Source organism: Carassius gibelio, chromosome A6, assembly GCF_023724105.1.
Source record: "Carassius gibelio isolate Cgi1373 ecotype wild population from Czech Republic chromosome A6, carGib1.2-hapl.c, whole genome shotgun sequence".
Classification (NCBI taxonomy): domain Eukaryota; kingdom Metazoa; phylum Chordata; class Actinopteri; order Cypriniformes; family Cyprinidae; genus Carassius; species Carassius gibelio.
Window position 1 is genome coordinate 1,833,580 of NC_068376.1, and position 27,668 is coordinate 1,861,247.

The following is a 27,668-nucleotide window of genomic DNA, read 5'->3' on the forward strand; positions in this document are numbered from 1 at the left end:
TGCACATTATAAGGCATGTTTATTAAACATTCATCTCCTCCAAAAAGAGAATTATTCATTTAAAATATAATTTAGTTATACTATATTGTATTTATATATACAATGTGAAATTAACTGTATTGTTTACATTAACTTTTTCTATCTTTTTAACATGTATTATTTTTGTATTTTTAAATTGAATTTATTCAAACTGCATAAACGTGTTCATTGAAAACTATTTCAGTTCACAAGAATAAACATGGTTTAAATATGGCTAGCTGTGGAAAAAGCAATCTTGATATTGGAAGAAATTGGCTTTATTGATAATAAAAATAAAAACCTGCTTACTTAAAACACATTTAGTTTATTAGTACAATTACAGAAATTGTACCTGTTTCTTATTGGTTTTATGACAGATGAATGCATCACAAAGTTTAATAGTTTAATAACGCTAAAACTGTAATCACAATTTTAAATGGAATTCAAATACATAAATCTTAAATTTAGGCCTTTTTAGGGTCTATTAAATTGTTATTGGTGTAACAATAACTCCAACTTTTTGTATGCGATTAACGTATTTATTTGACGAATTATCCTATTTGAATTTGGACCTAGAGATTGTTAAATATTCAAATGTGCTCTCAAATTGATCAACTGAAACACTGATGTAAGCACTTAGTTAGACTTTCATCATCTACAGTCATTTCAGTTTGTTTGTTCACGATATGATGATCAATGTAATGTGCTTTGATTTTTCCTTGCACAATGTCAGTGTTGTTTTGTCAGACTAATAAAGTTATTTCCCGTCTGTTAACTGGGAGTTGTGCTCTCCCCGGTGTATTGTTGTGTTTGTGCTGAGAGCGAGAGATTACAGTGAAGGTCACTGTTAAAGCTCACGGGACACCACAAATATACCAACTGGAGCAAGAACAAGGTGCGTGTCTAAATTTTACATGTTGTGGAATGTCAAAGTCATGAATTAATAAAGATCAGATAAAACCCTTTGTGAGTCCAGCATCTCGTGTGTGTGTGTGTGTGTGTGTGTGTGTGAGTCAGTCAGTCTTTTAACCCCAGTCAGAGATGTCAGAGCTCCTCGAGGTAAACGAGAAGTGAAGGAGAGCCGGAGAAACAAAGTAAAGCTGTAGAAAAGTAACAGCGAGGTCAGAGGGACATGAACAATCTTCTGTTGCAAGAGAAGATGTGCAGGTCTTCAGATGTAGTGCGAGCTGACTGACTGAAAAAAAGCCTTCAGATACCAGAAATCTTGTAAAAATATAGTTTAAAAAGCAAAAAAATAAGTTTACAGATTTAAACCTTGAATAAATGCGAGTGTAAACATCTTTTATTAATCATTTTCTATAAGTTGATATGATTCTTTAGGTTTTTAATGAAAAGTCTATAACGTAGTTTGGTTAAAATTCCTCAATGGTAGTGTAAAACAACACACTTTTTACCCTGTCAAAAACATATCTTTTCAGAGCACGCCGTTTTGTAGCATTTTCCTTTAAATGTTAATGAGCTCTGCTGACCCCGCCCCTCTCTTCCTTGCCACTCTCTGAGGAACTGTTTACTTTAGCCGCATTCATCGTGAAACTTGCTAATTAGTGCATTACTAAGAAAGGTGATTTGCAAAGATTCATTAAACCTTACACTCACTCCCTCTGTTGGTGAAGCTGGATCACAAATGATTGGCGCAAACAGATGCATTTATGTAGAATTATATAAACTTGTCATGTTACAACAATTTCTAAGAAACAGTGAATTGTTTTTGAGAGAAACTTGGTAACATGGATAGCTTGAATACTTCAAGTAACCAAAAGCCACTGATTGAAGATTCACTCTTATGTCCAAATAACTTCACTATGCAGTCCACAGCCCATCTCCGCTGCAGTCCAGAAGCCTACGGTGAAAAATGTGGATGTTGAAGCAGAGCACACACTCATTCAGCAGTCTCCCTTCGACCTCTCCTCTCCTTCGCCATGCAAATCAGACAGGAACAAATGTCCTGACTCAGTAGGGACCCTCGACCCGAAGTGTTTAACTCGGCAGCCTCCCATCTCACTCGTTCCCGTCTCTTTGATGTTCTTTAAATGAGCTTTCCAACTCCACTTCAATTTTACAAGGCCATTATGGGGAGATATAATGTGAGGGTTAAATATATCGGGGCAGACATTATGTGAAAATAATTAGTGCTGATGAATAATGCACTAATTCAGCTGATGAGGGATGGTTAGCAGAGTAATGGAGTGTGGGGAAGGTGGCGGCTTGACAAATGAAATTAAAATATTTAAACACTGCTTTATGATATTACGGGAGTGATCTCATCATCATCATCGAATCCCTCTCACCTCCGGCGCGGAGCTCACTGCTATTAAGGCTGACGCTTCTATTTGAGTGACACGCTCACGGTAATGTGCCGTCCATAAGTCACACGGCCCATCTGTCAACCTGAACACAGATGCCATCAGAGCAAGGACAAAAGTGTGTGAAGACTCACAGACACATGAACCAACACAAGGGACTTTTTGGATTTCTCTTAGAAGACACCCTCCTTAGACCTGCAAAGATCACCAAAGACTACACTATTCAAAACACTCAAAAGAACCATTTTTGGTTCTCCAAAGAACATTTCATTGAACTGTTCTTAAAAGAACCATTTATTCTTAGTTTGAATAACATCTAAAGAACCTTTTGGCGCTATAAAGAACCTCAATGGAAACATTCCATGGATGTTACAGGTTCTTCACGGAATTATCAATGCAAAAAAAAGAGCATTTAATTTGTAGAGTGTAGTATAGACTGGAATGAACCTACACTCTTAAAGGGGTCATATGATGAGATTTTAATTTTTCCTTTTTCTTTGGAGTGTTACAAGCTCTTGGTGCATAAAAGATCTGTAAAGTTGTAAAGACTAGTCTCAAATCCAGAGAGATATTCTTTATAAAAGTTAAGAGTTTTAACCACACCTACCTAAAATGGCTGATTTTAACATGCCCCCACGTCTATGTAATGATGTTGGAAAATTTGCATAAAGCCGCCCTATTGTTCATGCAAAAAAGGTGGCGTAACATTTATTGCCGCCACCATGTTTTGTTCAGATGCTGTTTCGTTGTGAAAGTTAACGTACTGTACTTTGAGCTATTCAGCCAATCACAACGCAATGGACAGCTGATAAATCAGCGTACACCTTGCTTTTCAGAACAGAAGAGCTTTGTAAAAATTGACGCGTTTCAGATATTAGAGGAGCAACAATAATGTACATTGTGAAAAAAAATTGTTTTTTGAACCTTAAACCGCATAAACACATTTCATTATAGCAAATACACAACAATTTTCCTTTTTAGCGACGTCATATGACCCCTTTAAAAATAAAGGTCTCAAATTGTGTTTTTTTTTTTTTTTTTTTTTTTTCACAGCAATGCCATAGAAGAACCATTTTCAGATCCTCAAAGAACCATTCACTGGTCAGTTTCTAAAATAACCTTTTTTTTTTCTTAGTGTGAAAAACATTTTAATAATCTAAAGAATATTTTTCCACTATAAAGAACTTTTTGTTTCCGGTAATATTCCAAGAGGTTCTTCATTGAACCATCAACGCCAATAAAGAACCTTTTTTTTCCCCTATATTTTTCATCCCTTGGACGATACAATTCCTAACCATTTAGAAGCAAAGTGTGTTATTCCACCATCGGCACCACACACACAAAAAATCATTTTCCAGAAAGCTTTGAACACTCTCCTTTCTGTTTTGGTTTTTACAACAATGTTGTAGTCTCATGCTGCCTTCAAGTGCATATGGGAAATTCATACCCTGGAGTCATTGACATTTTAAAATGATGAGGAATATTAATTTCTCTCTCTTACACATGATTCCATAAAGAATCTTTAACATCCATGGAAACTTTCCATTCCACAAATGGTTCTTTATTGGAAAAAAGTTATTTAGATTCAGAAGAGAAGGGGGAAAAAAGGTTCTTACATGTCATGAAATGATCACTGAAGGTTCTTTGGGGAACCCAGAATGCTTCTTCTATGGCATCACTGCAAAAAAACAACAACTTTGGAACCTTTATTTTTAAGTGTGTATTAAAACTGTCTATAAGCAGTCCTACATTTGATCAATGATGATTTCTCAAATGTGTGATTCAGAGAAATGAACATACACACACAAATGTGTCTACATCTCTTCTAGATGAAACCTTTAAATCACTAATGATCTTGAAATTGTGCACAGCTAAATGGTTATTAATGTCATTATAGCATATTAATAAGCATTAGTCAACATCCAAACGGTTATCAACTGCATAGGTTTTTTGTTTTTTAACACCTGCAGTACAGTGACACTATTAAACATTGGTGCACAACTTATCTTGCAATGCTGGTCCTAGAGACACAAATGATCTCAAATCATATGGTTTGTGGTAATCAAATGTATGATGATTTATCCAGTGAAAAAAAAAAAACTTTACAAACTTTGCAAACATTGTAAGAGGGAACCCAATGACCAGAATATAACCGAAAGTAGACAAGAATACATGAAATAGCTTAAGGCAGGTTATATGACTATAAGTTATTAAAATATTAAGAAATAGGCCTATAGCGCGTATTTCTCCTCAAGGATAACTAAAGTATACCAGTCTACAGTGGATGTCGATAGAAGTGAGCACATGATCTTAGAGCTGTGTCTCTTAAACACTCATCTGTCTCTGTATCGGGGATCAGAGCCGCACTTGCTGCACGGGACTGGAGTTATTTATGACGGGGTGGAGAGTAGCGACACGACCCACCTCATTGCCCTCGTTACCATCACATTTTACACCCATCATCTGACAATGAAGTGGCTGCACAATAAATCCCTGCTTCACTGCCATTTCCCAGTAAATTGCCTCTACAGAATCAATATGGCGGTCGAGGCTGCCGCGTCCAGATAAATGACAAGAGTATCGATAGAGAGGAGGAGAGTCAAACAGATGCAGGTACAGACAGAGTCGCTAAAGTCCAATAAACACAAAACTACTTTATATATATATAAAGAAATAATAATAATGCAAAAAAGATTAGATCCCAGACTTGTATATTACAGAAATTCATAGTTTATCATAGAAGACTCTTATGTATGAACCAGTTTGTTAAATACCTTTAACCCTCTGGAGTCTAAGGGTATTTTTGAGGCCTGGAGAGGTTTTGCCATGCCCTGACATTTGTGCTTTTTTCAGTTTCTTATACAAATCTAAATTGCTAAAGTCTAATCTCACTGTAATCAGCACAAACTGGGCTATAATAATGTGTGTTTATGAGAAAAAAAAATGTATGCATGGTTAGTGAATAACTATAAAATGTTAAATCACTTTAATAAGGCAATAAAACACATACAGAACAATGGTTCCCGGGATTTTTGAGAACCGGAGCTTGTAGCCTAGAATTTTTCTTTCTGAATTATTTGAAATTCATCTTGTTTACTCACTCACAGAAACAATATATTGATTAAAATTTTCTAAGACTCTTTTTGTTGGTAAAAGTCATATGCGAGTAGGCGTCAACTATCATGAATATCATTGTGATTTACACCAGAGAAGACAAAGGCCTGCATAATGAGCTGCATAATGAGCTGCATAATGAGATGCATAATGAGCTGCATAATGAGCCGTTCTGTCAGCTGTGTGTCACTGAGAGGGAGGAGTTACAAGAAAGAATGTGAGGACAAAATAAATGTATAGAATTTTATGTCTGTAGTTTATTTAGAATATATTTAATTATCCCACAACAAAATTTTATATCCACTTGTGAGTGCAGTTAAACAGTTTATTAGGAACAATCAAAGCTGACTTTCAAACTGAATTTTTAGCATCATTACTCCAGTCACACAATCCTTCAGAAATCCAGACCCAACATCCAGATCCTGAATGACATCATCCTCCAGGAAGTGACATCAGATTGGAGACATAACGACAGAACAATCATCAGTAAGTATTTGCAGTTTTGTGCCGTTAGTTTATGTCATCCCATTCAAATATTACAAATCAACATATTATCAATACTTGATAACAACTATATATTATTGAATAAATAATATTAACTTGCAGTGTACACTCTCGCTTATCATGCTTGTTTGTCTCGCCATTCTGTGGACAAATTAACATTAATACATTTATGAGTTTGAACAAAGCATATTTCTGAAAGCCTTTTATGAAAATATTTCTTAATAACAAATACTCATTTTTTAAATATAGAGAGCAGGCATGGCCCATAACAAATATTTTTATGGTAAGTCATAGATTTTCAAAAGTTCACCAGGTCTCCTTTACTTCCTAAACGACTCGAACTGTATCAACGAACTAATCACTCTGACCGTATCAAACCAATTTCCATGGGGTTAGAATGAATGTGTAGTAATCAAGTGCCAATGTCTGCTACCAATATGGCTTCCGGCACCTCCAGATATATGAGCGTTGTGCTCTGATAATCTTAATATCTGGGAGATGTGGTGGGCCGTATATTAGAATGAACAATTGCGGTATATGTGAAGTCAGAGAGAATCATTACTGGCCTTGAGCTGACTTTACACTGGAGCGGATATTTCTGAGACGAGGACGGAGGCAGAGGGACGGGGGAAGCATCGTCTCAGCTGGCACTTTTTATTAAGCTCATATTTTGCCACTGTCATTGGCGCAGCATTTGACTTGTAAAACAGACCTAATTACAGGCCCCAAATATGTGATTCGCACATCAAACACTAAGCTACAGTAACGGCCTCCTCTGTCCTGGCTCTCCTCTCGCTCCCGCGCCTCCTGCTGCTCTAAAGCCTCTGATTATGAGAGAAACATTAAATGGGAATTACTGCAAAACAATTTAGCCTTAATGTAGCAGTCATATCGGCACAGGGACAGGAAAAACGACTCAAATATAGTCGGATTAATAATACATGCTTTAATTAAACAGCTTGAAGGTGCATATAACAGGGACAGGGGACGCGGTGGATCTGAACAGATGCAAATATGCACCCATGAGCGGTCAAAGAAATCATGATAATTTACAAGAAGTTAGCCGAGTGATAAAGGTCATTCCAAACATGATCTGAGAGACATGAAGCGTCTGAGATGCCGCATGGTGATCATATATCCAGGATAAGAATTTCCAATACAAAACAATACTGTTACATTACATTACTGAACTGCTTTTCATTTATTTCTATCATGCTAGAAATGTCTTCTAAAACATTGCCAAGTCAAGAGAGCCACTCTGATTCCTTAAAAAAAGCTCTAGTTGGCTCACAACTGTCTTTCATTGTCTAAGAGATATTTTGTCTGCCAGTTAAATATTAGTGTGATCAAAAGAAGAAAATAAAAACAAGCCACAGGATACATGAGGTATCTATCATGCATGTTCATACTACCAAACGTACAATGCAAAGTTAACATTTAGTTAGTGTTAGAGGTTTGTTCATTTTGAGCAATAGAAATACTAACACTTGCCTTACAATATTTGAATCATAGGCACCTAGCTCATAAAAGAAAGATGGAAATAGAGGTGTGGTGTGTCTATCCATGTGCTCACAGGTCTATACACAGTGTTGATCAGAGACCCATAAGCCCACTCTCAAACACATTAGAGCACGTCTTCTGAAATCCTTCGTCTCTAATTACTGTGTAAGGTGTGAGACTCCACACACCGGCCCTGTGCGTGTGTGCCGTTATTTCCAGGGATAATAAATTGTGTGCTACATTGATAAACTAATGCAATTACAGGCAGGGTCACAAAGTCAGCTAATTTACAGATAGCAGTGTTTGGGGTGGAGGGGATGTTGAATAGCCCCTGGGGTCCTGATGCAGTCTCTTTATTTCTACTCGGACTTTAAAACAGCAAAGTGCAGCAGGATTGATCCTCTGAACTGCGTCGTACTGACCGTGTCTTATAACAACACATCGAGATCTCTAACACGAGGCAATTATTTCTGCAGATAGCATCTAGATGAAAACAGGCTTAGTTATCAAAGCAAGTGATTAAAAACATGCTGAAATAAGCAGGAGAGTTAGTGAATGGTTTCATGTAAAGTTTCTTTTTTAAGAAAAGATTGGATTGTTAATATTCGATTTATCTCTCATTTATGCTCTTAAAAAAATGCAGTTTCTAAAAGGGAGGTTTACACAGTGATGCCATAGAAGAAGCATTTAGGGTTAAATTTTTTTTTCTTAATATGAAGAACATTTTAAATAATCCAAAGAACTGTTTTCCATTTAAAGAACTATTTGTATAACAGAACGATTCAATGGATGAATAAACCACTGATGCCAATAAAGAAACTTTATTTTTAAGCATGTTATCATAAGGAACCTAAATGACTTGAAATCATTCTAATCTGCCATCTTGGCTCCAGGATGTTTTTGTAAAGTAATGTGACCTATGACCCATAATTAAATTGACATCTTTAACCCTGTTATGGCCCGTCACATCAAACCTGTGCAAATCAAAGTATATTTGTGATCCTGGACCACATAAGCAGTCTTAAGTCACTGGGGTATATTTTTTAGCAATAGCCAAAAAAATAATTAAAAAAAAAAAAAAAAAATTTGTATGGGGCACAATTATAGATTTTTCTTTGATGTCAAAAATTATTAGGATATTGAGTAAAGATCATGTTCCTTGAAGACATTGTCAATTTCCTACTGTAAAAAATAATATGCATTGCTAAGAACTTCATTTGGACAACTTTAAAGGCGTTCTTAATATTTAGATTTTTTTTTCATCTTCAGATTCCAGATTTTCAAATAGTTGTATCTCGGCCAAATATTGTTAGATACTAACAAACCATACATCAATGGAAAGCTTATTTAACTTTAACATCAATGCTTTTAATTACACAAAAGGTTCTTATAGTGGAAAAAGTATCATTATTAAAATGCTTTTAACACAAATAATTTTTTTTACTTTTTACAAATCTTTGGGGAACCAAAAACGTTTCTTCAGTGGCATTAAGCTTTATTTTTAATATTGTGCATGTGATAATTAAACAAATGTATCATTCTATGAAAATAATAATCAGGGGGTTGGATAAAAGGAAGAAGCCAAATCAACGTCAAAGTTCAAATTAAAAACGCTTAGTGCTATTTTACATTACACTGTAAAATAATAGATTGCAATAATAATAGATTGCATCATGGAGAATTATGCAATAAGCAGGAAAGTATGTAACTGCCCAAACCTTCCATCTAAAACATCATATTACACTCTTGTTCACAATAATGACATGGTGAATATATTTGCAGCACACTGCCATCCAGTGATCAGGCACAGAACTAGAAAAACCTATTAAAACAAACAGTCATAACGTTGATTGCAATGGTTCAAAATCTCCTTTAAAAAGTCACATGCAAAACTATATCATGCACCAGCCAATACAAATAAAAATAAAGAGAGGGATGCGTGTGTATGTGTGTGTGAACACAGACACCGACAGACACTTCTGGCAGCTCCTGCTCGAGTGTTTCTCACAGACTTCATTGGAGTATTTTTAACACGAGTGATGGCTGATGTGCCGGCGGTCTGAGACTCACGCACCCCTGACACCAGTATCTGGGATGATCCATTGCCCCTGGCAACACAGGGCCTATTCCCAGAAGCCCCTCTGATTTATGGAGCTAATTTTGCCATGTTGCTGGGGAATGTGGGATTTGTGGTTCAGCTGAGGGCAGTTGTCTGCATGACAAGGCCACTGTAAAGTTCAAACAGCCAAAGCTTCTGTCAGCACCTTTACACACGCTGCAGAGTGAGACAGATGGAGCCACTCTTGACAACTCACCCAGAGAGAGAGAAAAAACAGGTAGTAATCGGTCATTACAAGCGCTGTAGTGTATTGAAATCCCTCATCCTTTCGTTCTCCAGTAAAACTTCAATTAATTCATCTACTTAATTTAGCTAGGTACAACTGCAGTTCCCAACGAGCGGACTCAACAAACATTAGGAGGCAAGTTTCTGCAAAATGTATATGACAAGATGATACCAATAAGATCTAAAAGTCACAGATTTAACTTCTGATCATATTAAAAAGAACAACGTTCAAAGCTGCTCAGATTTTGCTCAGATTTTGAATGCAATCGCTGAATTTGAAAGGAAATCATTTGTGATTTATTACACCGCCCTGCATCACATTTGCTGAATGAAATCCAGTACTTGTTTCTTATCGATTTCAGCTTGGCTGATTCCAAAAATAGTCCATGTTTTTCTCTAGCATGCCAAACTTTCTCACAAAATAGGATGCATTTTATAACATTTTTGCTTTGGGCAATCACATGTGAGGTCAAAGGTCTTGTATTATTCCATAATCATCAGGAAAAGTGGCAAAGAAAGATTCATATCTTTCTCTCAGCCAGATTACAACTACTTGTTCAATTCTCAGCCCATTTCCACATGCATCAATTACTTTGTGCCCAATCCTGATTTCCATTTTTCCCACTCATTTGCAGATTATAAATTAAAAGACATATTTTGAATGCTTCGTTTCCATTAAAACCAAAACAGTGTGCAGGGATGCAAACTCATCAAGGTGAGAAAGACACACAACCTGTTAAGTTCTGGTGTAATGGAAAAAAAATAAAAAATGTCTTCATTTGTTTTTGGAAGATCAATGAAAATCTGATGGGTTTGGAATGACATGAGTGTGAGTAACTGATGACGTTTGGTGAACAAACTCTTTAAAGGCTTAGGAATATAAAGTATTTTTGTTATAATTCAGTTAATCTATATAAAACTTTGAAATCTATCAAGTAAATGATGTCATATCTGCATATAGCAGCTAAGACCAGCATTCATCTTACTTTACTGCATCATTTTACCAAAAATAATAATAAAACTTCTGCTGCTTTCTTGGAAGCAGTGAGATTTGCTCAGACTATACTGACCACCACACAGTGGTACAAAACCCAACTCAAAGCTCCTCAGTCTTCCTCCTTCTCAGATATCCAAATAAGAAAATGTGATCCAGCCAAAGATTCCTCCCCAGGGCTGTATTATGATGTAGCGTTAGAGATTTAGTCTCAAACTGAGCTCTGCACGTCTGGCCGAGCGGGTTTTGTTTTTTAAAGGATGTCGGGATAAACACTAAATTAATCATGTTTCGGCTGAACTTGCCGGGGACTGAAATTTGCTTATAGAGGCCCGTGATCACATCAAATATTAAAGACTTTTTCTCAGCACTAGCAGGAGGAGGCCACCGTCACCCGTCTCAGGCGAGCATTTTTAATGAAACAAATAAAAAAGATTCCATTTGATCAGAACCGAATGTGGATTACATGTAAATAAATATTGGCAGGGCGAATTCCGATTTTTGCATACATTAATGGCCTAACTCAGGAAAAAAAAAGACTGACGATAAAAGCTTCACACATGATTTTCAAGTCAAACGTCATTCACCAGTTAAGAAATAAACCCATTTATCTTACTGACACCGATTACAGATTAAAGAGTCTTTACAAATGGCTGGGCCAATGTAAACGTGTTAGCTGAGGCTCTCCGACACGCTCTAAACTAGTTAGCCCACTTGTTCTGCGCTAAACACATTACATGGTTTATTCCGCCGGAAATGCATTGGCCTCATGGACTCACAGCTCACGATGAGTCTGAGTTTAACAAATACATCTCTTCATTACAGAGCAGTCGGGCTGCAGGGGTCGCTCAGATTAAATAGGGCTATTTAAGAACCGCGGTTCACATGCCTCACACACCGCGACAATCTCCATAGTAACGACACACTAACTGACCCAACAAAGCTTATTAAAATGTTATATTACCCCGGGAGAGGGGTCAAATTTTAACTAGGGGAGGAATGGGACACACACACACACACACTCACTTTAGGCCTGTCCGATGGTGAGAGATCAGGTCCCAGCGACCTGTTTTGGGAGAGAAGTGCAGCATGGGGCCGTGTAGGAGGGGGCAAGCATCCACTTAAGGGCCCCCTTGCTGGGCCGGGTGAGGTTTAGTTGGTGGGGGTAAAGCCGAGCTGCATGGCACACTCCAAGAGCAAATCTAATTCTTCACAATTAGCTGAGCTTCCACGACAGGCACCAAGGTGAGAGAGCCACATCACCGACTGCTCCAGCTCTGATTGGGTCATTCTTCTCCACTATGCAAATGTGATGCTCAGAGGTGGTGGGGGGCTGGATGCAAGTCGTCAGGATGGTGCGATGGCATCAAGGGTCAACAAATATTGTAAAAACAGGTTTTAGTGTCCTGCGGGACAAGAAAAGTTGACAATGAAAATGCCCAAAACAACAACAACAAAAAGTAATGTTCATTACTGTTTATGTTGTAATTAAATCTCAAATGTTGTAGATTTTATATTTCTATCTTCCTAAATTTTTCTTGCTCTTATTGTATAGCTTTTACTCACCTGTAATCATTTTATTGCTACTAAAACATCAACACATGACCTAACGGACAGAAATAAACAGTTACAGTTAGTCAACTGAAAAGAAAAACAGATGTGAAATAACACACAGAACACTTTGTTTACCTCATTTTACGTTGTTAGTGCTCTATACTTACTTGCTGGTACTGTGGTGCATGAAGAATTTAGGAAATTTGCTCTTTTTGTGAGGATTGGGGGGGTGGGGGTTGAAATGGTCTTTATTCAGCTGTTCAGAGTTGTTTTGTTTTTTTGTTCTCAATGCTGCTTTCGCAGCAGAGCTCTCAATATTTTTTTTTCTTTTCTTTTTTTTTTTTTTTTTGCAGCTGTTATTTTTTCTAGACCATTTCAATTCTTTATTTTCTTTTACATTTCAAAATTAAACCCAGGAGATGAATCCAGAAGCAAAGAATTCATACAAACCATTAAAATTGATACATAAAATATGTACACAAAGAGCTACATCCTCATCAGGCTGATTATACTAAGGAAAGCAAACAACTTATAACAATGCTCTACTGTTGTCTTTGAGATTGAAACATTTCCCACATTTGTCTCAAACTGTAACATTTTCAGAACTGCTGAAAATAAATTTGGGTCAACATACTGACCATAAAAAAAAGGAATAAAAAAAATAAAAAATTGCAGCCGCCAAAAGTTAAGTCACTGTTTTGACACGATACAAAAGAAAACGATGACAGCAAGAAACCAAATCATTCATGTTATTCTACATCTCAATAATTGCAATTTCACAGCCTTCTGAGTACATTTTCTATTTGCTGCTCAGGTTTGATAAGTAAAATAAAAAAAAGCCAATGAAATGTAAATCAATATTTTTAAAATCAACCATTTCAAAAACACAGAACTCAAGATCTGATGCGCTCGAGTGTTGCAGGGCAGCAGGACTGGACACACGGCTTCATCTTCATCTGCGCCATGAGCGCGACTCATTATCTTCTTCCTCTTCATCATCGTCCTGCAGCAGGGAATCATCCACGAGGAAATCCTCTGGAAACTGCAGCCAATCAGAACCAGAAAAATACAAAATTATACTATATTACATTCAACTCATTGTACCTTGTTCTAAGGTTCAATGCAAGGTTGTTTACAGTTGCTAGGCAACATCACAACATTCCAAAATGTCATCATATTTTTGGGTTGTGTAAATTAAGTTCCAAATAAATAGAAAATATTCATTTGTTAAATATTTCAGCCTCTGGACCACCAAAATATGTATTACTGCAGGGCTGTTTAATATACACACCACTGTTCGAAAGTTTTTTCCTGTTTTTGTCTCTTATGTTCACTGAAGCTGCATTTCAAAATAAAGCAAAAATAGCAATATTGTGAAATACTATTACAATTTAAAATAACTTTTTTCTACATATACATAATGTATACATATACACTCAACAGCCACTTTATTAGGTACACCCGTTCAATTGCTTTGTAAAACAAATTGCTAATCAGCCAATCACATGGCAGCAACTCAATGCATTTAGGCATCTAGATGTGGTGAAAACGACTTACTGAATTTCAAACCGAGCATCCGAATGGGGAAGAAAGGGGATTTAAGTGACTTTGAACATAGAATGGTTGTTGGTGCCAGATGGGCTGGTGTGAATATTTCAAAAACTGCTGATCTACTGGGATTTTCACACAACCCTATCTAGGGTTTACAGAGAATGGTCCGAAAAAGAGGAAATATCCAGTGAACAGCAGTTATGTGGACAAAAAATGTCTTGTTGATGTCAGAAGTAAATGAGCAGACTAGTTAGAGATGATAGAAAGGCAACAGTAACTCTAATTTACCACTCGTTACAACTAGGGATGCACCGAAATTTCGGCCACCGAAAATTTTCGGCCGAAAATGGCCTTTTCGGTTTTCGGCCGATAGACTTTTATCACCGAAACAACACGGCCGAAATGTTGTGATGACGCAAACAGAAACCGCGACCTGCACGTGCACCTGCATAGCTTAGACCACGAGCTCCCCGCGACATTCACTTAACACCAGTGAGAACATTCTCTCTCTTCGTATTCCTTTATTCGCAGCACTAAAACGTCTCCTAACAAAGAGATTAAGACGGACCACGAAGTAAAAACAAAGAAAAGTACAGTCTTATAGAGTCTGTTAGCACACGTCTCACTGAGATTTTTTCGGATCCTCTGCACTTCATCGCGAATGTGCTTGATCCGCGTTATAAAACAATTATTTGGATGCGGAAATATAGCAGCGCGCACGAGAAATGATCCAGGCCGCGCTGGATGCAGAGAACCCGCGTGGAGACGGAGAAGCGCCAAGCGCAGGAGACAGATCAGAGCGCAGAAAAAAAGACTGGTCTCTACACAAGATGAGGGGCATGCACCATCGTGGTCTGATATGTTCAGTGGAATTCTGCAAGAAAGTGCCTCAAATAATAATAATACGTTGGCTATTGTTCTTAGGCTACTGTATACACACACACACACACACACACACACAAACATATATACATACATAATATCAGATTGTAGCCATATTTATGCTAAATTTTCTGCTAGATTTCTGCTTTAATTTGATAAAAATGTTTATTTATGCCCTGGCCCTATTTAAATACACTCTCTCAAATATTTCTCAAATGTCAGGCAGATGACAAGCTCAACTGCTCAACAGCTAGATGGTTATCTGTCTGAAGTCCCCATCCCCAGAAGTGATAACAGTCTTGCCAACTGGAGAAGTGATGCACTTTCTAGTCCTACAGAGAAAATTTTCAAATGCACTTCACCTAAATGCACTTTGTTTTTATGAGAGAACTGTTCATTTTAAAACCTTTCTGCAGGCCAGTAGGCCTGTACATTATTATTAAATATACACGAGTGGGATAAATTTTTAGTTTGAATTTTATTTTATACTGTGCATTGTTGCAATGTGCTTAATCATTTGTGCATCATTTATAATTACGTATTCTTATGTTTGTTTTTTTAAAATAAGTTATTTAATTGTAATTATCTTTGAAACTTTAATATTAATTTATGCAACTGCAATGTCTTAATTTTAGTAAACTTAGTACACGGTCATAGCAATAAATGCAATGGTACTAATAATTGGCATAATTTCTTTCGGTGTTTCGGTTTCGGTTTTCGGCCTTGGTTTTCTCTTTTTCGGTTTTCGGTTTCGGCCAAGAATTTTCATTTCGGTGCATCCCTAGTTACAACCAAGGTATATAGAATACGGTCTCTGAACACACAACACGTCGAACCCTGAAGCAGCTACAGCAGCAGAAGAATACACCGGGTGCCACTCCTGTCAGCTAAGAACAGGAAACTGAGGATACAATTTGCACAGCCTCACCAAAATTGGACAATAGAAGATTGGAAAAACATTGCCTGGTCTGATGAGACTCGATATCTACTGCAACATTCAGATAGTAGGGTCAGAATATGAAAGCATGGATCCATCCTGCCTTGTCTCAACGGTTCAGGCTGGTGGTGGTGGTGTAATGGTGTGGTGGGTTTTTTTCTTGGCACACTGTGGGCCCCATGGTACCAATTGAGCATTGTTTAAACACCACAGCCTACCTGAGTATTGTTGCTGACCATGTCCATCCTTTTATGACTACAGTGTACTCATCTTCTGATGTCTACTTCCAGCAGGATAATGCACCATGTCACAAAGCTCAAATCATATCAGATTGGTTTCTTGAACATGACAATGAGTTCACTTTAATCAAATGGCCTCCACAGTCACCAGATCTCAATCCAATAGCGCACCTTTGGGACGTGGTGGAACGGGAGATTCATATCATGGATGTGAAGCCCACAAATCTGCAGCAACTGTGTGATGCCATCATGTCAATATGGATCATAATCTCTGAGGAATGTTTCCAACACCTTGTTGAATTTATGCCACGAAAAATTAAGGCAGTTCTGAAGGCAAAAGGGGTCCAACCCGGTACTTGCAAGGTGTACCGAACAAAGTGGCCAGTAAGTTTGTGTGTGTGCTCTTGTTTTTGTGACATATCAGGACATAACATGGGCATGACACAGGTATTACAGGAGAGGGTGACTTATGAGGACATAACCCATTTCCTCATTTTTCAAAACGCTTACAATTCTTATAGAATGAGATTTTTTTTTTGAGAAAGTAAAAATGCAAAGTTTCCTGTGAGGGTTAGGGTTAGGTGTAGGGTTTGTGAAGGGCGATAGAAAATACAGTTTCTACAGTATAAAAACCATTACGCCTATGGGATGTCCCCACTTTTCACTAAAAGAAACATTTTGAAAGCAGACCAAACACACAGACCAAAGGGCGTACCTCCTCATCCTCAGGTTCAACCTCGTCTTGGTCTGCTGGATTGTGGGAAGCCGTGGGCTTGTGCCAGGCCAAACGCAGCTCCTGATTATTTAACCGAACGCCGTGGATGGCCGCCTGAGAAACAGAGCTGAAGTTTAGACTCTGCATGAAGTATGCATCTACTGATGTTTATGGGAATATGTTAAGACCTGTTCAGCCTCCGCACGGGTTTTGTATGTTATGATGACACTAAGACTGGAATCCTGCATCTGGCAATCTTCAATCTCCCCGTATTGCTGGAGGTTAGTGAGAAAAGCAGTTATGACTCAAAGACATACCTCATAACAGTGTGATGTAACATGCCCTTTATAATGTCACTCACTGCGAAGTGTGGCAGCAGGTCGACTCGATCGGCCTCAGTGAAACCGCTGATCTCTAAAGCTCGGGGTCGATGATCCACCACAGCATGAGTTGGGACTCCTCTTCCGCGTCCTCGAATCCCGCGTCCTCGGCTCCTCAGGGCCCCCCGACCCCTGCTGTGGGCCCCCCTCCCACGTCCTGGGGTCAGAAGCCCCCTTTTGGCAGCCTGAATGAAAGGAAACGATCTTATGTAAGCTTATGAAGCTTAAGTAGCACTGCAGTTACAGTGGAAAGATGGAATGTTTTGTCTATAAGCCATTCATTCATATTAGAGGTCGACCGATATATCGGGCTGATATTTCTCATTTTTTATATATTATATATCGGCATCGGCTCGCAGAGACAGCTGTCCTGGAGCTGCCCGTGAACGATATTTGTTCGGAAGCATGGTTTCATGCAGACAATAGCCAGGTTTCCATCCAACTCATTTGTATTTAGGGATGTCAATATTCGATAATTTCCATGATCGATCGTCGTTTAAATTAACGATTAATTAATAACCTAAATGCTGTAAAATGCATCTGCAGCAACCACTTGGAAAAAAAGATTTCTCACCCCGAATTAAAGGAGTTTTAGTCTGAATAAAATGCTAGTAGCAGGACTGTAAAATGAATAGATGTGATTTGATAAAATGAAGAGAGCATGCCATACGTTTGAGATCATTTTACTTTGTTGACTCTTTCCCATCAAGGAGACCACTGAATGCGCCTCTTTAAATGGTTTCTTGGTGCTCATTGTTGTATTTTATAACACAATTGCATTTTCAAATGACACAATTTTATTTTTAATACTATAATCCCAAACTTAACTGTGGTGCTTATGGCTGTTCTGCGCAGTCAGAGAACCGCTTTTTTCACATCAAACATTTTTTGCAAGTATTATGACCAGTACTTTATTTGATCCTGTTCGGCAAAATGTTCGAATATGAATTTTTGTGTTCCGCTAGGCATATTTGTTTTAAAAAATTTGGCATTTACAGTGCATTAGGTTGTGACAGTGTATGAGTATTTGCATACGAGGACGAGCAAGCGCAGGTTTGGATGTATTTGGAGGTTATTGCTCACATCTCGTTCTGCACATATCCAAATGTTTCCATATTCGCAATGTATCTGAATGTTAAACAATAATTTTTTTTTTTTTTAATGAAAACTAGACGGAAAAGATCATCCTCTTCACATGAGAAAAAACGTCCTTGGCATAAAAGCAGAGTGGACCGGTATACTACGGTCTATTTAAACTGACCAGTGTAACCGTTTATATGTTTGGTTGACTCTATTTTAATAATGAACAGACTGCGATGTAAGTTTGAAATCAGAATGCACTTTAGATGTTGTGTGTCATTTATACCAAACACAGATGTTGCTGGTTGCTAGTATGTTTGAAGCGCTACTATTATTTATTTTTTATATATTTTATTTTTTATATTTTTCAGTTAAATTAATTTTTATTTATAAAATTGTATTTATTTTATTCAAATGTATATTTAAGTTTACATTTATGTTCCAACAAACCTGAAAAATTCTGCTTGATAAATGCTCTAAAACTTTTATGTACATGATTGACATATATATTACCTGTTTTATATATTTAATACTTGGTCAGTTTATTGAATTGTTTGGTTAACTTTGGATACATTTTAGCATGCAAATGAAGGGGAAAACTTCAAGATATCGGCCGACCCTGACCTCTAAACATCGACAATAGAAAAACCCATATCGCTCGATCTCTAATTCATATGTAAATACACATTGTCTACATTTGAAAAAATATAAACGTGTCAATATCTAGCTATAGGTAATAAATTACAACTACAAACAGAGAGCTTTTGTCTCTTTGTGAAATACCTCTAACTGCAGCCGAGTGTATTTGAGCTTGAGTTCAGCAGTGTCCTCTCCTGCTTGTATTTTCTTATAAAGGTCCAACTCTGTGTCCAGGAGCTCCTTTTGAGCCTGAAAACAGAGATGCATCAGAATATACATATGCAGAAACATCCATTCATTGATTCTGGTGCTTTGGGACTGTGTGTACCTGAGCTTTACTCTTGAGCGTGGTCCTGAGGGCATTAGCACTGGACAGTCCTTTCATCTCCTCCTGAAGTTTGGTGATGCTGTTGGTGAGGGTGGTGAGGGTCAGCATGATCTGAGCTTTATCCTCCGCCTTCATGGACTTGTTCTTCTCCAGCTTAGATATCAGCAGCTGAAGACATGCAGAAGTCTCAGTCATCTCATAAACTAAGTTATGAACAAAGTTATGTACAATGCTTTCATCCCTAGTTAGCAAGCTCTGACAACAACAAAAAGCTATTTTTCTAGACTTTCAGTAGATTTGTTTTTTTATGAACCTCATGAACATTTTGAATGAAATCAGTGCCAGCCTAGTACTACATTGCAGTTTCACTAAAAAATATGTTCCATTTAAATATATTTTAAAACGTAATTTATAAATATGTCAGTAAATCTGAACTGTCACACAATCCTTTTGGTGCTCAAGAAAAAAAAATTACATTAATAAATGCTGCTTAATATTTCTGCAGAAACTTAGTTATATTTTTTCAGGTTTCTTTGATGAAGAGAAAGTTCAAAAGAACGGAATTTATTTGCAATATAAATCTTTAGTAACATTATAAATCAATTTAATGTGCGCTTGCTGAATAAAAGTAGCAATTAAAAAATAGAAAATGTTAAATGTTTAAAATTCAAACAATTTTGAATAGTAGAGAACTTTTTAACTGTGACTCAAACTACAACTGTTTAGCAGATAGTGACATCTAGCAAACAACGAGCATTTTTCTAATTAACAAGGTATGAACAACAAGACACAAGGACAACAATTAATGGCGCACCTTCTGAGTCTGAATGTGCTTCTCCAAAATCTCCTGCTTCTTTTTCCTCACGTCCTGCTGAAGCTTCAGCGCCTCCTGGTGGAGAAAGACAACCACATTTACACTAGTTCAACGCTGCTAGCACAAGCATAAAATGTGCGACTTGCAGGTTGCTATTTCCAGGATTTTAATACAAACCTGCTTCCTTTTCAGGGCATCTTCTGCGAGGAGAGTTGTCCCGAATGGCGCTCCCTTCAGGCCAGCTTTCAGTGCAGCCGGGTTATAAACCGTCTTAGTCAGGCCAGTAGAAAAAACCTGTAAAGAAATGAAAGAATTTACCAAGTGATTTGACATTACGTATAAACTTACAGGTGTCTCAAAAGAAGCCAGTGGTCCACAACAAGTGGTTCTACACAAACGTGTAAATAGGCCCTAAAAGTGGACTTCCTGATAACAGGACAGAGCCTAGCTATGCAAACCTTTCCTCCAAAGCCAGCTGGTTTAGAGAAGCCCAGACGCTCCTTCACTGAAACCTTGGCTGTATTCTGTAGAGAAGAGAAGCGCAGAGATATGCTGAGATCTGCGACCACAGACGAAGCACACACTTTCAGGAACAGTGTGAGACACACATTCACCTGTGCAGCGTCGCCGGGGTCGTGTGAGGGTTCAGGGTGGGCTGTGGGCAGGGGTCCGAGCCGGTCTTTCACTGACTGTTTCGGTGTGGTGACCACAGACTCCTGGGCTGTCTGTGTGCTCTACAAACAACAAACATGACTCCAACAATCAGATATGTGAGTTAATATACGTGACCCTGGAGCACAAAAGCAGTCTTAAGTCTCTGGGGTATATTTGTAGCAATAGACACAAAAACATTGTATGGGTCAAAATTATCGATTTTTCTTTTATGCCAAATAACTGTAGGATATTAATTAAAGATCATGTTCCATGAAGATATTTTGTAAATTTCCTACTGTAAAAATATTAAAACTCAATTTTTGATTACTAATATGCATTGCTAAGTACTTCATTTGGAAAAATTTAAAGGTGATTTTCTAAATTTTTAGATTTTTTTTGCACCCTCAGATTCCAGATATTCAAATAGTTGTATCTCAGCCAAATATTGTTCAATCCTAACAAACCATAAATCAGTGGAAAACTTATATATTCAGCTTTCAGAAAAATTGACAAGACTGGTTTTGTGGTCCAGGGTCACATATACTAAACTGTGAGGAACATTGTAATAAATGTGTTAGTTACCATCTTGAAATTAAAGTGATAATACAAACATTTTGCTAAGTGTATAAAAATTTAAATTAAATTGATAAACATACAAAATAGCGATTTGTTTTGTACTCTTTAAATAGTGATAATTATAAACATTCTGATAATTTTATAAAAACTGAAACGTGTGATGTTATTTACTATTTATATTAAACTGAGATAAATATAAATAACAATGTGATGTTATTTACTCCTAAAATAATGTAAAAACAAAACGGTGATTTTATTACAAAACACATTCTTATTTAGTCTTTAAGTTCAACTGTGATGAATGTGTTAGTTTGTCTCTTTAAATAAAATCTATATTTAACATACAATTAAATATATATAAAAAAAATCACAATTAAATAAAACATACATTTTTAGTGGCATCAGTCACTAATAGAATACAGCTGGAAGAGTTCTAACAGTGTGATTCGGTCTGTTTTTTGTAAATCAGAGCATGTTAACCGGAGGATGTGATACCGGATGTGGCGTGGTGGTGTGTGTGTCCTCTCTGTGCCAGTGTACTCTGATGAAGCGGTTGTTGAGCACTGCCTCTGTGCTCTGAATGGCCCGCTTGGCTTCTTCAGGAGAAGCAAACTGGATCAGCGCCCCGTCTGGGTTATTATTATATGCCACCTGAGACAGAGGAAATGTGCTTCTAAGATCTTTATGATCATGAACATCAACACGTCGCGTGCTTCTCTCAGTTACAGTACCTGGAGGTTGACGATGGTGCCAAACTTGCTGAAGTGCTCGTTTAGTTTGCTGATGTTGTTGAGCTCAGGGGGAATCTGACGGATGGCCAGTTTGGTGTTTGCTGAAGAGTAGGGCACGTTCCTGTGAAAGCCGTGGTGGTTGGGTTTGTTGAAGTTCGGTCTGTGGAGCGAGAAAACAAACATGCACATTGTGCTCAAATGTAAGTAATGAAACCGACTGAGAGATGAAACAAATGGATACTTTATTTGTGTGCACTCGAGCCCCTTAAGAAAGGCTGCATTCATATTCAGCTATATGCACCTTTTATGTATCTATTAAACCTCTGAAATATTCATTTGACTTGCCCCTTTTCTTACTGTATGGCTCAATATCGGAGGAGATATGAATGACTCTGTCTTACTTGTCAACCCAGGGTTTCTTGGCAGGAATGGCCCCATCATGAAGTCCTGCTCCTCTCTTCCTGGAGTCGGACTCTATAACTATCCGAGCACTGTTGGTGTTTGACATTTTCTCTGAAAGAGTTACACACACAAAGAGAGGCAGGTAAAGGAGGAGAACATCTGTTAGGCTTTATTTAAATTGCACAGGAAGAAAAAAGGGAAAATTCCTGAAGAGCTGGTTTAGCAGGGAGGCCAGAGCTCACGGTTACCTCGAGGGGGCAGATCCACTTCTCCCATGGTCAGACCAATCAGATTGGGCCGCTGAGCGTTGACCCGGTGTCTGTACATGGGCCGTGAGGTCATGCTGGGGGCTTCAGGATTATACACCTCTGGCTCAAATGAATCTGTATATTATAAACAATGACAGGTGTAATTCCATAATTATAAAATAATACTTAGCAGCATTTTTATTTGGTATGTACACTACCATTTAAAAATTTGTGTTTAGAATGATTTTTTGTTTTAAAGAAGGAAATGAATACTCTTATTCAGCAGGGGCACATTAAATTGTTCAAAAGTGACAGTAAAGACATGTATAATGTTACAAAATATTTCTATTTCAAATAGAAACTTTCTGTTCATCAAAGATTCTTTAAAATACTGATCAGCACAACCATTTTCAACATTGATAATAATCAGAAATCTTTCTTGAGCAGCAAATCAACAAATTAGAATGATTTCTGAAGATCACGTGACAATGAAGATGCTAACAATTTCCCTGTGTCATCACAGGAGTAAATTACATTTTAAAATATATATTCAAATAGAAAAGTTGTTTTAATTGTAATAATACTTCACAATATTATTTTTTATTGTATTTTTGATCAAATAAATGAAGTCTAGGAGACTACAAGACTTCTTTTTTTTTTTTTTTATGTATCGACCCCAAACATTTGAATGTTGCAGTTTTGTAATAAGTGAGATAACACAGTCATCCAGTCATTACTGCAAAATAATATACAAGATCATAATATAAGATACAAGTCCTAATCACCAGAATTTATTAGTGCTGAATGATTGTATATCGTTCCCACATATTCCACGCTTTTTTAATGCTTTCTTTTTAACCCTTCAATTGTAAATTGTTTCATAATTGAATTTCTTCCTTCAAATCTATTCATCTTTTGCATAACTCCTCATATGTGTCAGTTAATATGTCCAGGTTCAAGCTATGACAGTCCAGTGGAGATGAGTCATCACTGTATTACCGTGTCAGACGTGACTCATTCATAAACACTGACCTGACGTGAACAGGGGAGGCGGAGGCTGGCTGATCGGGGGCCGGACACCTGACGTCACTATAGTGGGCATAGAGCTGGTGATGGAGTTTGGTGGGGCGTCCATACCAGAGGGCTGAAGAGCAGGAAGAGGAGGTGGAGGACCTGAAAGAAAGAAGAACAGCACATTTATAAAATACACTTAACATTAAACATTCAAATGAAAATTCTTTCCTGGGAACAAAGCTTTTTCGTGCCTGCTACAGGGGGTAGGCTGGGTGGCATGGTGCCCGGTGGGGGCACAGGTGGTCTGAGGTTCACCGGTTGAGTCAGGAGTGAGTGGGGGGGCGGCAGGCCCGGAGGAGGTGGGCCGTCCACTCCAGGAAGAGGCGGTGGCTGGAAAGGAAGCATGCTGGGAAGATTAACGTCCTCCACCACCACTGGATCACTCCCGTGATCGAAAGGGCACATGTCTCCTCGCATACAGAAGCCCTTCTCTGTTAATTCAACCAAATCAGGATGTTACTGACATAATGAGGGTTAGTCTCTAATGAACATGATTTCACTGATTAGGGAGTAAAAAATTGTGTACCATCATAGTCGCGACAGCGTTTCCTCGGTGGGCCGCCTCTGCCGAAGGGCGCGTGGTCCTGTGGGAACTCTGACCAGCTCTCAGTGGTGCTGTTCCCATGGTGGGTGGGGGCGATGACAGTGATGGTGCTACTGAGGGTGGGCACGGGGAAATGAGTAGAGGGGATGCCGGGTGTGAGAGGTGTAGCGGTGAAGCCATCGGTGGTCACGGCCTCCTGACGTTCTGGACGACTGTGCTCGTATTTTGGCTTTCCAGAATCCCGCTCTAGAAGAGCAAGAAAAGCGTTCAACAGAAGAATGACAGAGGGAGCAAAGTAAAAGTTGTGAAAACATGTCTTTTTTATGCAAGCAAGTTTCTAAGTACACTACAGCTAAAAATGGGCAATTTTTTGGGCTAAATTAATACTTTTATTTAGCAAGGATGCATTAAACTGGTCAAAAGTGAGAAACACATTTATAATGTTAAAAAAGATTTATATTTCAAATAAATGCTGTTCTTATGAACTTTCTATTCATCAAAGAATACTGGAAATAATAGGCCTATCACAGTTTACAACATTGATAACAATAAGAAATGTTTAGAATGATTTCAGAAGGGTCTTGTGACACAGAAGACTGGCATCACAGGAATAATTTAAAAACTATAAATGAAAAATGTAATAAAAACATTTATTTTAGTTTGTGACAATATTTTATAGTATTTACTGTATTTTTGAACAAATAAATGCAGCCTTGTTGATTATGAGAGACTTTTTCCAAAACATTTTAAAAATCTACCCACCTTTAAACTTTTTTACTTAAATAAGTAAATAAATAAAACTTTTTATTATTTTTAGAGAGAAATATTTCATGCGATCTCTATTAATATGAATCACAAAACATAAGAACTTACATAAAAAAAATGTAAAAATTGTTTCAGATAAAGCACAGCATAAAGTATTTCATGTGAACTACATGCAGAAAAATTCAAATGTGTTCAAATAAAGCACATCTCTAAAGTAAGGTGACGCCTCACCTCTGCTTCTGGAGCGGGATCGTGATCGGGTTCGGTCCCGCTCTCTGTCCCGCTCTCGGTCTCTGTCCCGGTCACGAGTGCGGTCCTTGCTCCAGCTGCGACTACGACTGCGACTGAAACTGCGGCTGCGTTCTCTCCTGCGGTTATAACGTTCCCTGTACGAGTCCCTTCTGGGCGGGTTACGCTCATACTCTCGCTTCCTGGAGCGGTCATCTTTCTTGCGCTCATCTACTCTCCTGTAGATTTCATTCAAATAGAAGAGAATGAAATGAGTATGAGGATAGCTAAACAAGGTGGCTTTAGAGATGTGTGCATGCGTGGCATTTTTAAAGTTCATCTCACCTGCTGTCTCGGCTGTATCTGGAGCTAGACGGAGGACTGTGGTTTATTCTCCGGGAGAATTTCTTTTCTCGATCCTCGTCTCGGCTGGGCTGCTTATGCAAAATCAATACCATCAAACACAAAAGAAAATTTCCATTTTAAGCAAAATTTCACAACGTTCACCATCGTTTAAAAGTTTGGGGTCTCTAGGACTTTACTTTTATATACATTTATATATATTAGGTCTGTGCAAAAAATCAAATGCGATTTTCATGCACATCTCGTCAGTAAAGGCACTCCTGTGATTAGAAGTATCTCCAGCACATGCGTTCATCAAAACGGCATTTATTTGATCAAAAACAGCAAAATTTTAAAATTGGGAGTTAAATTTTTTTTCAATTTGAATATATTTTAAAATTTTATTTACTCTTGTGATACTAAGCTGAATTTTGAAGATGAATCCGCATCATTCCTCCAGTCTTCAGTGTCACATGATCTTCAGAAATCATTCTAATATACTGATTTGCTGCTCAAGAAACATTTCTAATAATCATTAATGCTGAAAACAGTTGTGCTACATAATATTAAAATCTTTTCTAGCATAACAAATGTCTTTACTGCCACTTTTGATCTATTTAGCATGCACTTGCTGACTAACAGTATTCATTTCTTTATGTAAACAGTGATCTTGTGTGCCTGTTTCGTGTCACCTCCTCTCTCTTTGTCTCATCTTTCTCCGTGCGCTGGTGAGTTTCAGTTCTGCTTGCAGAAGTCGGCTGCTCCGGTTGAGGTAGGTAACTCTTTGCATTTACGGCTTCAAAAAGTCTGTCCACAAATGTCTGCGTCTCTGAAAGCAAAAGCAAATTTATGTTAACATCTTCTGAGACTTAGTTCTGACACGGTCTGTCTTGGAAATGAAGCAGCTGTTATGCAAAGAACCTACGAGTTAGGGGTCTTCACCTGGTTTGAGAAATAACAACAACAACATTATTAAACTGCATATATTACAATCATTAATAGAGATGAATTATACCTTTCTGAAGGAATACATCCAACTGGTCAATGCATAGTGCTTTCAGCTCCTTCTCCGATTTATCTTTCTTCACTAAAGCAACCACATATTTTGCAAGAGCAGAAGGGTCAGCATCACATCTGCCGGACAGACAGATACACTTCAATTACAATGAACCCAAATGATCTTTAGACTCACATAAAGATGGTGCAGATCTGTAAATGAAAACCTACAACATCTTTACAAATGTATAATAGATACCACTGCTAATAATTTGTGATTACTAGGATAACCAAGTACAAGAATTATAGTTAATACAATTTCAAACCAACATACAAAAAGAAGAGTCAATGCATTAGTCAGTAATCATAAACTCATATATAAATAAAGCCACTGTCATTCAGGAAGATTTGAATAATTGTGCTAAAATCATTTTATGATGCACAGGGCAGCAGCATCACTTCACTTACATGGGTTCAAGAGTCTTCGACAGCCATGTCTTGAAGGCTTCGAGGTTTTCAATGATCATTTTTCAGAGGAGGGCTGTTTGTTCTGCAGTTACGTCCCTGTGAGAGTCACCAACATCAGAGAGTTTACAGTCTGCTCAGGATGGAGTGTGTTTGTACTGTCAGGCCTCACTCACTCACCGCCCTCATAAACTCCGACTGCGATATCACATGTGACCGTACACCAGCCAGGGAGGACAGCAGGTAACGGGAAGCTTAGACGCGGTCTTCAGTTTAGGACTTGTCGGGCTTGGTTTCTGTGTGGATGTGAACGAACTCTTCACCACACTTTCAGCTCTTTCTTACTTTCCAGTAATGGCGACTGTTTACTCTCGCGGGCAAATCTCGCGATAGCCCACCGCGGCTGCAGCGTGGAGGCAGCATCATCACACACTTTACAAAAATATACTATATTAAAATTGTAGGTTGCTCTCGAAATTTAACTTCTCCACGTTATTTCATTATTACATCGGCTCGAAATTACATATTTCGAGAAACCGCGAAAAAAAAGACAGACTATACTTACATTATTTAACACATTGCTCTTATTATATCTTTATTAATGTAATCAGTTATTTTATTTTGTGACATAGGCTTTACCCTTGTATTGTGTACAATAATCTACCTTTTCATTCTTTGTTTGTAATATTATGAAAAGAAAATTGATATCTAACATGGATTTGCATA

General features: G+C 37.8%; 1 protein-coding gene across 2 annotated transcripts; it reads right to left on the reverse strand.

Annotated features, from left to right (window-relative positions):
* Window positions 1-12,573: 12,573 nt before the first annotated feature.
* Window positions 12,574-27,339, reverse strand: LOC128015225 (RNA-binding protein 26). 2 transcript variants are annotated; one of them, XM_052598888.1, is made up of 23 exons: window positions 27,123-27,339; window positions 26,946-27,041; window positions 26,497-26,615; window positions 26,174-26,310; window positions 25,485-25,573; window positions 25,143-25,378; window positions 24,129-24,392; window positions 23,794-24,033; window positions 23,561-23,701; window positions 22,529-22,663; window positions 22,280-22,391; window positions 21,879-22,038; window positions 21,643-21,798; window positions 20,532-20,651; window positions 20,376-20,441; window positions 20,095-20,211; window positions 19,918-19,992; window positions 19,104-19,271; window positions 18,920-19,024; window positions 17,038-17,241; window positions 16,865-16,951; window positions 16,677-16,790; window positions 12,574-13,394 (listed from the first exon to the last, which is right to left on the reverse strand). In XM_052598888.1, exons 2-23 carry the CDS (start codon window positions 27,002-27,004, stop codon window positions 13,305-13,307), a joined length of 2,994 nt encoding a protein of 997 aa, XP_052454848.1. In that variant the 5' UTR covers window positions 27,005-27,041; window positions 27,123-27,339; the 3' UTR covers window positions 12,574-13,304. The 2 variants fall into 2 exon arrangements, with proteins under 2 accessions (XP_052454848.1, XP_052454847.1); XM_052598887.1 differs by having other exon boundaries at window positions 25,485-25,576.
* Between the last annotated feature and the right edge of the window lie 329 nt (window positions 27,340-27,668).